Raw genomic sequence first — 13721 nt, forward strand, 5'->3', positions numbered from 1 at the left:
ATTTCTATATATTCTTCTTTTCTTTTTTTTATTGGATTGGACTTCCACTAAAACTTTACTTCTTCTATTTGATAATCTCTGTAATACACAGATCAGCTATCTCCTCTTAGAAATTATCATCGTTCTGCTCTGCCATCCCAATTCTCATTGTTCTGCTCTGTCACCCCAATTTTATGGGGGTTTGTTTATCTATGATCTTATTGTGCTTTCTGAAAACCCAAGATTTTGATAAGCAAATCAATGGTTAGAGGTAGAGTAAGATCTCCAATAGCATGACATTGATCTGTCTCCACCGTATTTGTTACAGTATCTTTCCTGATAAGCCACAGGGAGGCCCACAGTCAACTTTCAAGTGGGAACAATAAGATGAAGAATAAGATGAAGAAATGTATCAATACAGATAGTTTCTATAATGCTTGGCTATAACATTCGGAAAACAAACTGTAGTGTATGAATGGCCAACATACATGCATTGAACATTTCTTTGACATTTTGAGTAATGTCTTGATCACCTTACTAGATACTGACAGCTACATTGTTAGATACTTGAAAATTATAATATGTGGTGAAATCAGTTTTTGTATCATAGGGAAGCAGACGTAGCCTAATGGTTTGGTGACCCCATGATTTTCTAACCGAATACTTTAAAAATAAAAGGTACCATCACTATTAACAACTACAGTGTTAGAACAAGTGGCATAAACCTGGGCTCAGCCAGGCGAATTCTCATGAAAGTGTATTCTACATAATGGAAAAAGGTAATGCTTTTATGACATGCATTCTGATGACATGCATTTCAATATCACAAGGCAAATGTGGTCATTGACTCTCTGAGATTTCCCCCTCAGAGATTTCTCTCTAAAGTGTTTCTGTTGTCTATGAACCTGACTCTAGCATATTTCTCATAGTCACTTTCTCCTGCTGTGCTTCATTATTGTGTTTAGATGGATCCATTCCTGCAGACTTACCTATATAAAAGAATGTCTACTGTATTGCTATTTTTCTGACTTTTCCCTTAAGAATGTATGATAGGACTATGTAACTACTTTGTTGAGGTTCCTGGAATTTTACCACATATACACCAAAGATGTGTGAGCACAGGTGTGTGTGTGTGTGTGTGTGTGTGTGCCTTGATTTTGACAGTTAAAAAAAGATATCGTTTTTCTTTCTTGATGCAAGAATAAGTCCTGCTTTCCCAGAGATTTTGGGCATAGTCATAGGCTAAAGCCACCCTCTCCCAAAATAGAAATGTGAACCTGTATTGCTTTGTAAAACATTTTAACAATTTTTTCATTTAAGAAAACTGATGTTCAATAAAACGTATGTTGCTTATACACTTTTGTATTGCATAAAAAAAAAGTCTCAAATAACTGTTTTTCACAAAACTATTCTACTGGACACCTCCTACCCTGAATCTGGAATTAATCATAAATCTTAACTTTGATCTACATGTAATCCTACTTTGACCAATCTTACTGGAGGGACAGTAGAAAATGTGAAATTGCACCATGTACTTGTCCTTGATCCTTCTATTTGGGAATCCTGCAGAGTCAACTGCGCACATGTACATGCTGGTCTTCTGGATGATGAGATAGACATGAAAAAATCATTCCTCCTGCCTATGTAACGTTCAGTCCATCATCACTTAAGTTACAAGACCTGAATAGACCTTCCCTTCCAGTAGAGTCAGTCAGGAAGAATCATCCAGATGACTATTCACCAGACATTAAAAGCATTGTTTTATTTTACTATTTTTTTGGATTAGTTTTTGCGTAGAAAATGCTAACAAATTATAAGTTGGTGCTTAAATATGTGTCATTATGAGAAAAACCTAAAAAACACCTTTAAAAACAGGTAGGTGTGCATGCTGAAAAGGAAGATGAAAAGCTTTTAGCAATTGCTGGAAGAGCATCAAGGAAGTTATTATCTTCTTAGTAGAGGCTATTAAAGGGGTGGAGAAAAAGCTATAGGAAACTAGCAAGATGGTCAACTGCACTATATAGCAGCCAAAAAAAAAATTTGCCAAAATGTCTATAGCAATGTGAATAATATATATATTTTTATTTTTGAAAGCATCTAATAAATTTGTGGACCTTGGCAGGACATTTTCCAGATAAAATGTTAGAAGTGCTAATTGACTTCTTATGACAACGTATAATCTATAGCAATGTGAATAATATATATATTTTTATTTTTGAAAGCATCTAATAAATTTGTGGACCTTGGCAGGACATTTTCCAGATAAAATGTTAGAAGTGCTAATTGACTTCTTATGACAACGTATAATAAGGTACAAAAAAGAAAGTGGAGTTCAGAAATATAATGACAACAAAAAATAAGAGAAGTATTCATTTTGTAAATATCATCTAATGGATTGTAGGATATGGGGCTTCCTGGGTTAGAAAACAAAAATATTTCCCCTTTAGGTTCTGTCCTTCGATACAATAAAAGATTCTCAAAGAATAAAGTGTTTGGGGCAGAAGTCCACAAACTATGGACTTTGGATGAAATATACCCTGCCGCATATATTTGTAAGATTTTATTAAAGCTCAGCTATGTCCATTGATTAAGATGTTGTTTATTGGGTGCTTTCTCACTAGGAAAGTAGATCTGAGTAGATGTGACATAATGCACGGTGCTCACAAAGCTTTTTCTCATCCTGTGTAAGAAAAGTTGGCCAAACATCTAGCACAGCATAAAAGATTTGAGGTGGTACTCATAGAGGTATCTCACAGTATGACCTTATATAGAAGTGTTAGACACTTAGATGTTGTTGTTATTGCAGTTATTATTATGATATGAGCTCTGTATAAAGTAATCTTGGAGTGCCAAAGTGGGGTCCTGAGGTCCTAAGGAAAACCATAAAGAAGAGAAAATATACATAAGTTATGATGAGAGGAAGTAAAATTAAACCAACTTCATGTTATAAATGATTTTGACACTCTTCCTTGTGAATTTTAGCTAAATTATAGCAGTAGCTCAAGGTATAGGCACCTTCTACATGTCAGCCACCTTAAACACATTACAACTAATTCTTATTATAATACTATCAATGAATGATAATTATTATTATGCATCAGACTGGTAAATCCTTTACATCACTATCATATTTAATCTTTAAAATAACTTTATTATAGACAGTAATAGCCTAGCTCCACAAACAAAACAACAAAAGCATCCAGTGCTTCCTTCAAGAATGGGCCCAGAGAGATTACTGTTCCAGTTTATCATAATCTAAAACCTGTGGTATTTGGTTTACCGATATATAATTTTTTAAATTTTTATTTTACCACGGCCATCATGCATCTTGACAGAGAAAAGTACCAGATCCTGACACTTTCTTGACAGAAGCACATAACATAAACACTAACAATGAGTTTGACTGCTTTGTCCTCTGAACTACCTTTTTTGAAGCAAAGCAGAAGGTTTGAAAAGCTGTCCACACTCCATAGTAGGTTTTATTGGAAGCAATATGGATCCTCTTGTTTCTGTACCTGGCACTATATATTTAAACCTGGATGAAATTTTTGTTTCTTCAGTTTTCAAATTGTCTTGGGTTATGTTGGGGACGAGGGGGCTCAGACATATTGAGGATGAAGGGACTAGCACAAGGTCTCTCGTATCTCCATCTATTTTAATCAGAAAAGCTTCATGTCTATGTGTGCTGTAGTAGATGATATTTAAAGAAAACCTTAATAAAAGAATAATTCAGTGTTGTTTCATAAAGAAACCATTTCATGCAAATTCCTATAATGTTGTTGAGACCACTGGAGCATGAGAGGTCATTTCTAAAGATCCTCAATGATGGACTTCATGATGAATAGAATTAGACCCAAGTTCACTGCATTATTCTTCTTTAGGTACTGCTGTGGGGTTGTTGGTAGATGGGGACTTTCCCCAATCAGCTTTGTTGAGTAAAGAGGTTCACTTAACAGAGTGACCTTTTTAAGCCCCAAAGATTTGGATGAATATTTAAATAATATATTGGCATGACTTGCATTGAGGTTCTGATAACTAGGAGAAATTCATTCTAGATTCATCAAACTTGACTTGGGTCAGTTTGGATGAGATCAAGACCATATTTGGACCAATTCACTTAAACAATTACTTGTGGGATCAAAAGGTCATTACTAGTGTTATATCCTACCCTTCCTCCAAGTATGACATCTTCAGAAATGATCATTGTCCCCTGGATTATAAAATGTCCCCTAGTTGAGAAACACGACTCCAGTATAGGCACTAAAATAATAATGATGGATAAAATATTTATCACCTTTGGGCAATATCTAAAAGAAAACTAAACTCACAGATTAAAGCATCATTGCTGTAGTATAAAAAATCAAAAACAATTTGAATAAAAAATGAAGCAGCTTTAAGAGTGCTTTTGTAAACTGATTTATGAGAACTGAGTCATGTGGGCAGTGAAGTGTTTGTGGGTGTTTCAAAATGACCTGCTTTTCATGAGCATCAAAGTTTTGATCTATCTGCAGAAAAAGAAAATGGATTGATAGCTGCTATCAAATTTGATAGCAGATTCTGGATATAAAAAAAGTTTTCTTGCTGTAAAATTTTAGCTGCCTGTCACTTACATTATATTATGTCACATCTCACAATGACATATTGCAATGTAATGCAATGTAAGTCACATATTAGACAACTGCAATTCATAACTTTCTGATCCGGAGAGTCATCCTATACTGAGAATTTTCCCAGAGGAGGTAAAGGCATCCCTCTGAGGTCACAGAACTGTTGCTACTGACCTATCTATGACTCTTATCTTATTCTTTATTTACCTAGCCTGACTCCCTTTTAAAACTGACCTTCTTCCTTTTCTCCTGATTGTGGTGGGGCTATCAATCAAGAGGCTCCAGGAAAAAGGAGAGATTTACCAGAGCAGCCCATCATTGGTCTCATGGATGCTGTTAGCCTAAGGGATGCTTTTGTGTGATTAAAAGATGGACTCACTCTTGGGCAGCTACAGCTACAGGGATCGGAAATGATGTTATGTCTTACTAAAAAGGAGACAAGGGAGACTTTGCAGACATCCCAGCTTTTCAGAGGAAGTGTGGGCAGGTTCTCAGTGTCCATTCTTTCCAGGACCAGGGGCCTTGAATAGAGAACAAATTACACAGTGGTGCACAGCAGCCCTGAGAACATTTTCCCCCCTCTATATACAGAGAATGACACGGTGGGGTCACGTGCCAAACATGGGCCATTTTCCAAGAAATGATATGGAATCTGAGAAAGAGAAGGTTTTTTATTCCAAAACTCCAAGCTTTGGGATTCATGCAGAACTTCTCCCTCTGGGGGCTTTCTTTCCCAGCCTGTGGAGAGAATATGTAGAGAGCCCACATGGTGACAGAAAGTAGAATAGGAAAAGATGTGCCATACAGCAGACTTAAGAGTTCTTGGATGTGGTAATTAGACAAGCCATTTAAACTCTGGACATTTTGTTATTTGGGTCCATTTCTCTTTATAGAGCAGATAATTTGAGCAGGGTTTCTACTACAAACAAGCAAGAAGTTTTAGTAAATGCATTAACTCTCTCCATCTAATTGTCTCTAAGAGAAAGCACTTTTGTGTGAAGTTACACTAAATGCATTTGCTCATTTAACAGCCTCTCACATTCTTTAATCACAGTGACCATTTATGAAGCTCATATATAATTATTTGTATGTTTGTTTTCTAGTACCCTTTGCAATGCTATCGGTTATTCCTGTATGTATCCCTCTTAAGGGAAAAGACTAAGGCGAAGAGGACCAATAATTTATCATAGACCAATAGCAAGCAGTGGAGCCCAAGACAGGACCCGATCTGTGGAAAATGGCTTCTTTGCCTTATGTCATCACATCTGTCACTGCTCTCTTTCATCATTTTTTACCTCCAATAATTTTTCTGTATACCAGAAGCCTGAAAAAAGACAACATCCACATGGGATCATAATTAGTAGGATCATAGCTATGACAGCTTTTGCTTTTTCATATTTCTCCAATTTTCTCCTAATATTAAAAAAAAAACTCTTTGTCCTCTAAGAGAAAAAAAAAACGAATGTATTCTGTATGTAAACAGGCTCAGATGCAAAACAATGTGAATATTCTTCGTCTGTAAACCCAACATCTAATGGACCCCAAATAGTGGGGTTGGCAAAGATTCAGGAATTAATCAATAGTTTGTGTACTATCTCTGGTTAATCTCTAGGACCAGGTTTTGGTTTTGATTTTCTGAGTTATACTGTATCTCTTACTAGAATTTATGACTTTCCTAATACCTCACCTTTTCCCTTTCATATTTTGCTATTGTAAGGAGCCACATGTAGTCCATGTAACAATGCACCTTAGCTGGGTGACTCTCTGGAGAAAGAATCATGGGTGATATAACTTCAATCCCAAAACATGAGATTTTATTTGTTTGGTTGTTTTTTTATTTTTTGGAATTTCCTACTGCCATATTACCCTTGCAGATTTGAATTCTGACCTCTTGGAATCAGCATGTGAAATTTAATATATACTTTAATATAATATAATATAATAATAATGTAATATAATATAATTATAATATAATATATAATAATATAATATAATATATACTTCAATTTAATATATACTTTAGCTAGTTTAATGCCTTAAGTGTATTCCTACTTGAAGACAACTTCCTTTTCTCCTTCTTATGAGGTCTACCTTGAATTATGATTCTAAAAGTCTCTGCCACTTTCCATTTTTACTCTTCCATTTGCACACTGCCACAACACTCCTGAGAAAGAAGAATCCTGTAGAGTGAAGTTTTCTGATGCTAAAACTATGTTCTATATGGAAAAAACAAGACCCAGCACTTATATTCTTATTTTTTCCTTCAGTTTTGCTCAGAAGCAAATGTGCTCACTTTACTGGGATACTGAAGATATATTTACACACACACACACACACACACACACACACATATATATATTTATTTATATATATGCACATATTATATATGTTAAGTTGATCAAAATATTGTATTAATTGTCAACATTTTAGTGGCTCATTATTCATTCTCAAGTGGATATAAATTAATGGTGTATTTCATTAACAATATCTTATTGATGACATTAATTTTAAAGGGTGATATTACAGTTTGGGCTTTGGATCAGGACAATGCAAAAATATTTGCCCAATTTAGTTTCAGACCACAATGTTTGACCTTTCCCAATCACAAATGACCCCACTATACTACAATTATATATGAATATGGAGCCATATTTCGTATTATCAGCAGAAGTCTCTATTTTTAATTTTTTTCCTAATTGAATATGATATTCCTAATATATCTAGACAATTATAATATTGGTCTAGGTCAAGACTCACATATTTCTGTGCCCTTAAATTTAAATCACTTAAATTTAAGGTTGTATTATTTAGAAGATATAAACACTATTTATACAGAATCACAGTGGTACAAAAGTCCTATTTCCAGAAAATAGTAAATATTTCTAAATGCTTTTCTTTCCATTTAGTGCACTTTACTTTCATTTTAAAACACTAAAGATCTGTGTTCTTTTTGTCCTGATTCATGTGTATATGTGTATATGTGAACATTAAAATAGAATAATGTAGAATAAACAAAATATCAATAGGATTAAACAGTGTTTTCTCCTGTAAAATTTTTAGTACTGTTTCCTGTGCAACTTTCATTAATTTATTTCTGTGAGTTTTAATCCTTTGGAAGATATGCAAAGAGGAAAAAAGCTGCCCATGCAGGGTTGATTACTAAATTTTAAAGAGCAATGGTCACTTTGGTTTTAAAACAAAGGATTACCATAGGCCTTCCAACCAAAATTCTTATAAATAGATTTCCTCCACTTAAAGAGACGTGTGTGTGTGTACACATAATTGATGTTTATGTAGTACTTCCACATGTTGGCACTACTTTGATTTCTTGTCTTAATTTTGATGGCTTTCATTTTTTCCCATATCTTTCTTTTTTAATATAATTTTTGTATCCAGATATTTCTATATATTCCTTAAATTTAGAGTGGAAAGTTGAGTTAGGTTGAATAGACTGATTAGTCCAAGAACAAATTTATTATTATTTTGCTAAGTATGGGCAATGAAGAAATAATTTGATTGTAAATGATTCGGTATCATTGTAATGAATTGCAAAGACCATTGTGAGAGTTAGATACACTGAAAAAAATGCTTGGCATATAATAAGTTTTCGCCAAGTACTACTTATGATAATTATTATTTGTTGTAGATTAGAATACCTGCAATAGATCATTTTGGTTGTTTTGCTTTCTTTTTTTGAAGTTATCAGGATTTTTTCCTCAACTAATATTGAGACAATCTCTTCTTCAATTCTTAGCAAATGGCTTCTACCTTCTATATGCTTCTATGCCAAAAGGAAGCATGGTTTGTGCTTAAACCATAAAATAAAATATGAACTGCGTTACCAAGCAGTCTTCTAGGAATAAATTAGAAGGTTTTTACAACACTGTGAAGAGGCAGTTTTAGAAGTTTACTAGCCACCTGCCTGGCAAGTCATTTCACCTATCTGAGCTTCAATTTCTTCATATGTAAAATAGAGATAGACAATGTAAAAACATCGGAAATAAATAGATGCCCCATGCATTTTTCCATTGTTTTTTTTCTTCCATCTTGACAAATAATCCATTCAGAGTAAAATACAGCATATTTGTCTTAGAATAACCATGAGATCCTTATATAAAACCATAAGTGGATATGTGAAATCACAAATGGAAACTTGTTTCCTAATCTCTGTAATAATATTTTACATTTTCAAAAATAGTTCTTTTATAAGCAATTGCATTTTACAGCATATAATGTTAACTAGGTCATTCCTTGAACAAAAAGTTTTTGCAAAAGAAAACATCCATTTTAGAATTCATACTTATTTTAAGAAGAGAAAAATGTTACACTAGAATTAATATAGAGGGGTAGTTTTTCCCATTTCTGCCCTACCCAAACATAATGTGACCTCTATGTAATTACCAGTTTATATTTTAGGGATTTTTTACATTGAGGAAAAAAAGATAATGAATTTTAGATAATTGTTTCTTAACCACTCTGAAATTTCTTTGTTGAACTTCAGCCTATGAACATTTATAACAAAATCAAGTTTCATGTTGACTCATACAATGTCTCAGAGCACAGCCAAAGCTATTTTTAACTTTTTAACATTTGAAGCTATGCACTGACAAAACTTTTTCACATGTACTAATGATGTACATAATACGTGTTTATATCCATGAACTTCTCAGTCTCTGTATTAAACTGTATGTGTATGTAAAAGCCTCTTAAATGTGTAGGACACATTTCTTATGATGAAGACATCAAGAGAAGGAGCAATATAGTCAAAATACCAAGAAGTATCTCATTAATTTCCTTTTGGGAACCAAATGAAGTTTTATGCTCACAGAGTTTATGGCTCTTCATGAAATGTTTCATAGAACATTTTTTTAAAAAATATTTTTACTGGGCTGGGAATGTGGCTCAGGCGGTAGCGCGCTCGCCTGGCATGCGTGCGGCCCGGGTTCGATCCTCAGCACCACATACCAACAAAGATGTTGTGTCCGCCGAGAACTAAGAAATAAATATTAAAAAATTCTCTCTCTCTCTCTCTCTCTCTCTCTCTCTCTCTCTCTCTCTCTCTCTCTCTCCCCCCCTCACTCTCTCTTAAAAAAAATATTTTTACCATTCTATGTTTTTTTTTTCCTTTTAAGTGAACTACCTAAAAAAAAAAAAAAAATGACTATTCTCCCTTAACTGTGCCGGACATAGAGCCTCTTCTTATTCATACAGAAGTTCATTGAGCCTTGTTTCTCTGAGCTATCTTCCTGATAAATCAAATGAATCAAATTATTAAATATGTTCACAGGATTCTTATATTTCCTTGCCTCTAGCCTTCTAGCAGACATATAATACTACCAAATTCTAAAGTAATAGAATCAACTGCTGTATGTTTAGTAAGTTCTTTCAGTATATGAGAATAATTTTATTCTTTAATGTCTAGTACTCTGCCAAAACATACTGAGAAAAAGAAATGACAATATTGTAGCAGGACCTCTTTTGAGAATACTATGTAACCTATTAACGTGGAGATTTTATACCGTGACTTCTAGTGTGAAGATTATTTCCATATGCATTCTTTTGAAGGCTGATAACAGAAAATCCATCAATTACCACACAAATTATAGGTACTCCCCTTGACACTAATGCAGTCTTTCATTTGTTAGCAGCAATTTTGTATTAACATTCTCAAATCTTTACAGTCTATTCAAGAAAGTCTTATCCAATCCTTATCCAAGTCCTTCCTATCTATTAATTGGTGGACCCAGGAATTCTCTGATTTCAGTCTGTAATATTTCTTCTAATACCAGAAGTTTGCACATTCACTGTTATACTACATGAGCCCTTGGCTCTCCAGCAGTAATCCATTCCATTAGGATGAGAGGGATCTGAAGTCCAGGGGTTAAGGTGGGGCAGGAGTAAGTCCATATGCCATTGATGGAACTAGCTTTGACAAGCCAAATGAAAGAATGCAGTCAGAGAAGGATGGTTGTATTCATCCTGCCAGGTACAGTATCCCATTTTTTCAAACCACCCTAAGATAAACAGCCTCAAAGGGCTGAGAATAATTTACTCAAGCAATACGGGAAGGAAATTCTAGTAGGCAATCTAATACTAGGATGAAAGCAAAAGCAATGAGTAACCCAGAAAGGTCCAAGGATAACGAGAGCCCTTTATTATGCCCAGAAAGGTATGCAATATCACCCTCCAGTGGCCAGGTGGTCTCAGTAAGTATAATACACTAAAAGTCTGCTAAGTCCTCATTTAATGACAGGTTTCTGAAATAATCATGCATAGGAGCCACAAAAAACACACACTATATGTAATGTCACTTGAATTAAAACTATGATAGATTGTAATGAGCCTACAAAATTGAATCATCAGCCTTTACACACCTGTGGATCACTGTGCATTTGGAAAGGGCTCACCAACATCCTTTGACCTTGCAACTATCAATGCATTGAATAGGCTGGGTCAACATATTTCATCTGAGCTCACTAATAACAAGGCACTAATATGAAATTCAGAGAGACAGAGTGTTGGCTGCTCATGTAGATGTATAGCGCCACTCTATCTGTCCAAAACTTCCTAAAGATGAAGTGATGGGATCAATGCCAGCTTCACTCATCCTTATATAAGTCCATGTTTGCAAATCAGGTAAGGTCCAAGAGTGAACTTTGTTTAGGGCAGCACAGGACTTAGAATCTGTGATCATTCAACCCTAAATTATAGTATTTTTGCAGGACAGCCTACAAATCCCTCCACTATCCAACGAAAATCCATGTTAAATTATAGTTTCCTCTCTGAGAATTCAAATTGGTATTCAAAACGGAGTCCTGAGGAGAACAAAAATACACAGTACTGGAGGGAGAAGGCAGTGTCTATTTTATTTGCTGCTTTAGTGCCAATTCCCAGGGTAGTATCTGGCACATGGTAGACAATAAATAAATTGGTATTGAATGAATGAATAAGTGAATAAAGATTCAATCTATTATTAATAACTCTGAGGACAGTGGAGGAGACATTCCTTGATTCATGTCTGCTTTGGCAGACCTGGACCTCACTGCACTGCAGAGAAAAGCAGAACACAAACTTCACAGCAATAGTTAACCACCCCCACTTGTTCTGCTTCAAGGTGAATGGAACTTTTACTTGAGTTTTTATAAATGGTTGGAAATTAGCCAGGTAAAGAAGGGAGAGAATGGAGGATGTGCCTTTCAGAGGAAGAGAAGGGTGATGAAATTAAAAAGTACAACTAGTTTGGCATATTGAAGGCAAGGTCTAGGTGTAGATGGAGTAAGTATACAAAATCAGAGAGAGTGATGGAAAAAGTCGGGGAAGCAGACATCTATCTCCATTGCTCTATTTTTTTAAATTTTGCATGTTTCAAGTTCTGTACTTAGCATGCAAGACCCTCATAAGGTAGCTCTTTACTAAGGTACTCCTCATTTGAAACTTTTGTTATTATCAAGTCTCTTTTAAAATATCCCATTTGTCAATATGTAAAATATGTACTTTGTCTCTAATCCTATGGAAACCACAAATTTTAGGTACTTTTCATTTTTATTTTTTATTATTTCACTTTAATGAGAGTTATACTCAAAGAATGGCCTAATACAAATATTCCTTTTTTGCATTTCACTTTCTCTGTGCCTTACACATGGACTGTGTTTGCAGACATGATCAATCACTGGCCCAGGAGATAAGGGACCATAGAATAACATATGGCTATTAATGTCCCAAATAACTTGTTTCAACTTCTTTATAAATAGTTTTTATATTTTATATTGGTGAGATGAAAAAGATTCAGGACATTCACAAAACTGTAGAAGAAAAAGAAAGAGGAGAAGAAAATTAGTATTTGTTGAGTATCCCTAGTTTACTCGATAATGAACTTAGCCCTGTACCATTTTTATTGCACTTACATTAATATTTTATTATTGAAAACAATATGGAAGTAAATAATGTTTTTACATTAAAGATAGAGGTCCAAGATTATTTAATTTATTTTTTTGGTGTGTGTGTGTGTGTGTGTGTGTGTGTGTGTGTGTGTGTGCATGTGCGCACACATGTGAATGTTCTTGTTCTTACAAGATCCTAATCAGATGAACCCTAAATATTCCTAAGAAGCAAGTAATCCACAGAGTCTCCTTTATCCTTCATTCTAATTCACGCCAGATCCCACATTTTTAATGTTTATCTATGTGAAGTGTCCCCTTTAGTGTTGCCAAATTATATCTCTGCCTTCTCTATCCACTTCTTTAAAAACTGACTGATCCTAAGCAGTTGTTGAATGTTATTCAGGTCACATCCCCAGACAGAATGTCACGTATGCCTAATGTTGTGTCTATAAAGTGCTCACATTAATTCAAAATGCAAACTTCTGTGTGAAAGCAGATGAAATGATTGTCAACTACATTTAATACTTTTTTAGAAGAGGAAAATTTGCATAGACTGACAGCTCATTTTGTTTCCATATTCCATTTTAATCCTTGGTTATGCTCTCCAAAGGACAGTCATGTTTGTTTGACACCCACAAAATCCCAAGACTTATTTTCATGCTTGGAAATAGATGATAAATCAGTAAATAGCATCATTTTTAATGACATAAATAACAAAGTGATGCAAACAAGTCTGGCTAAATGAAAAATATTTTTCAAAGTGCTTTTCTTTGGTCCCCATGTTGCTATTTTTCTTTACAAGGATTTGAAACAAAATTCTCAGTAAACAAATTTCTCAAATGAAAGATCCTATGCACTAAGATATCTTTAAAATAACAAAGATAATTTTAAGATAACCAAACATGTACCAACTTATTTGTTTTTTTTTCTCTTTCAAAACTCTTCAGAATTAGAATGCCCTGTAAGGATCAGAAATGATTGCTAGCAAATTGACAGAGAAGATCTGATCCAATTCACAACTCTGAATAGCATTTTGACAACCAAACATATAAATCCATGATATGTATCTAAATTATATCCCAGTAGTCAGTAATCTCAGAACTAAATTGTCTCTCATAACACATGGAAAAACAGATACGAAGGGCAATACTATTTCTGACCAGAGTAATAATTTTAGGATTCTCAATATTTGCAAAGGAAATTTTTCATTTCTAAAAGTACCTTTGCACTATGATTTGAAAAAGAAAAAAGAAAA

The 13721-nt window shown here is 34.3% G+C and overlaps 1 protein-coding gene across 5 annotated transcripts in view; it reads right to left on the bottom strand.

Moving 5' to 3' along the window:
* The window catches only part of Cdh8 (cadherin 8), a 350701-nt gene that overhangs the window by 43693 nt on the left and 293287 nt on the right, over positions 1-13721 (bottom strand). The window contains exon 11 of one of the 5 annotated variants that reach the window (XM_040279041.2): positions 12178-12388. The exons of the other annotated variants lie outside the window; for them this stretch is intronic. Coding sequence (XP_040134975.1) covers positions 12381-12388 — 8 coding nt within the window. The 3' untranslated portion in view covers positions 12178-12380. Of the gene's footprint in view, positions 1-12177; positions 12389-13721 lie in introns of those variants that run through there. 5 annotated transcript variants of the gene reach the window in all.

Source organism: Ictidomys tridecemlineatus, chromosome 15, assembly GCF_052094955.1.
Source record: "Ictidomys tridecemlineatus isolate mIctTri1 chromosome 15, mIctTri1.hap1, whole genome shotgun sequence".
Lineage (NCBI taxonomy): Eukaryota > Metazoa > Chordata > Mammalia > Rodentia > Sciuridae > Ictidomys > Ictidomys tridecemlineatus.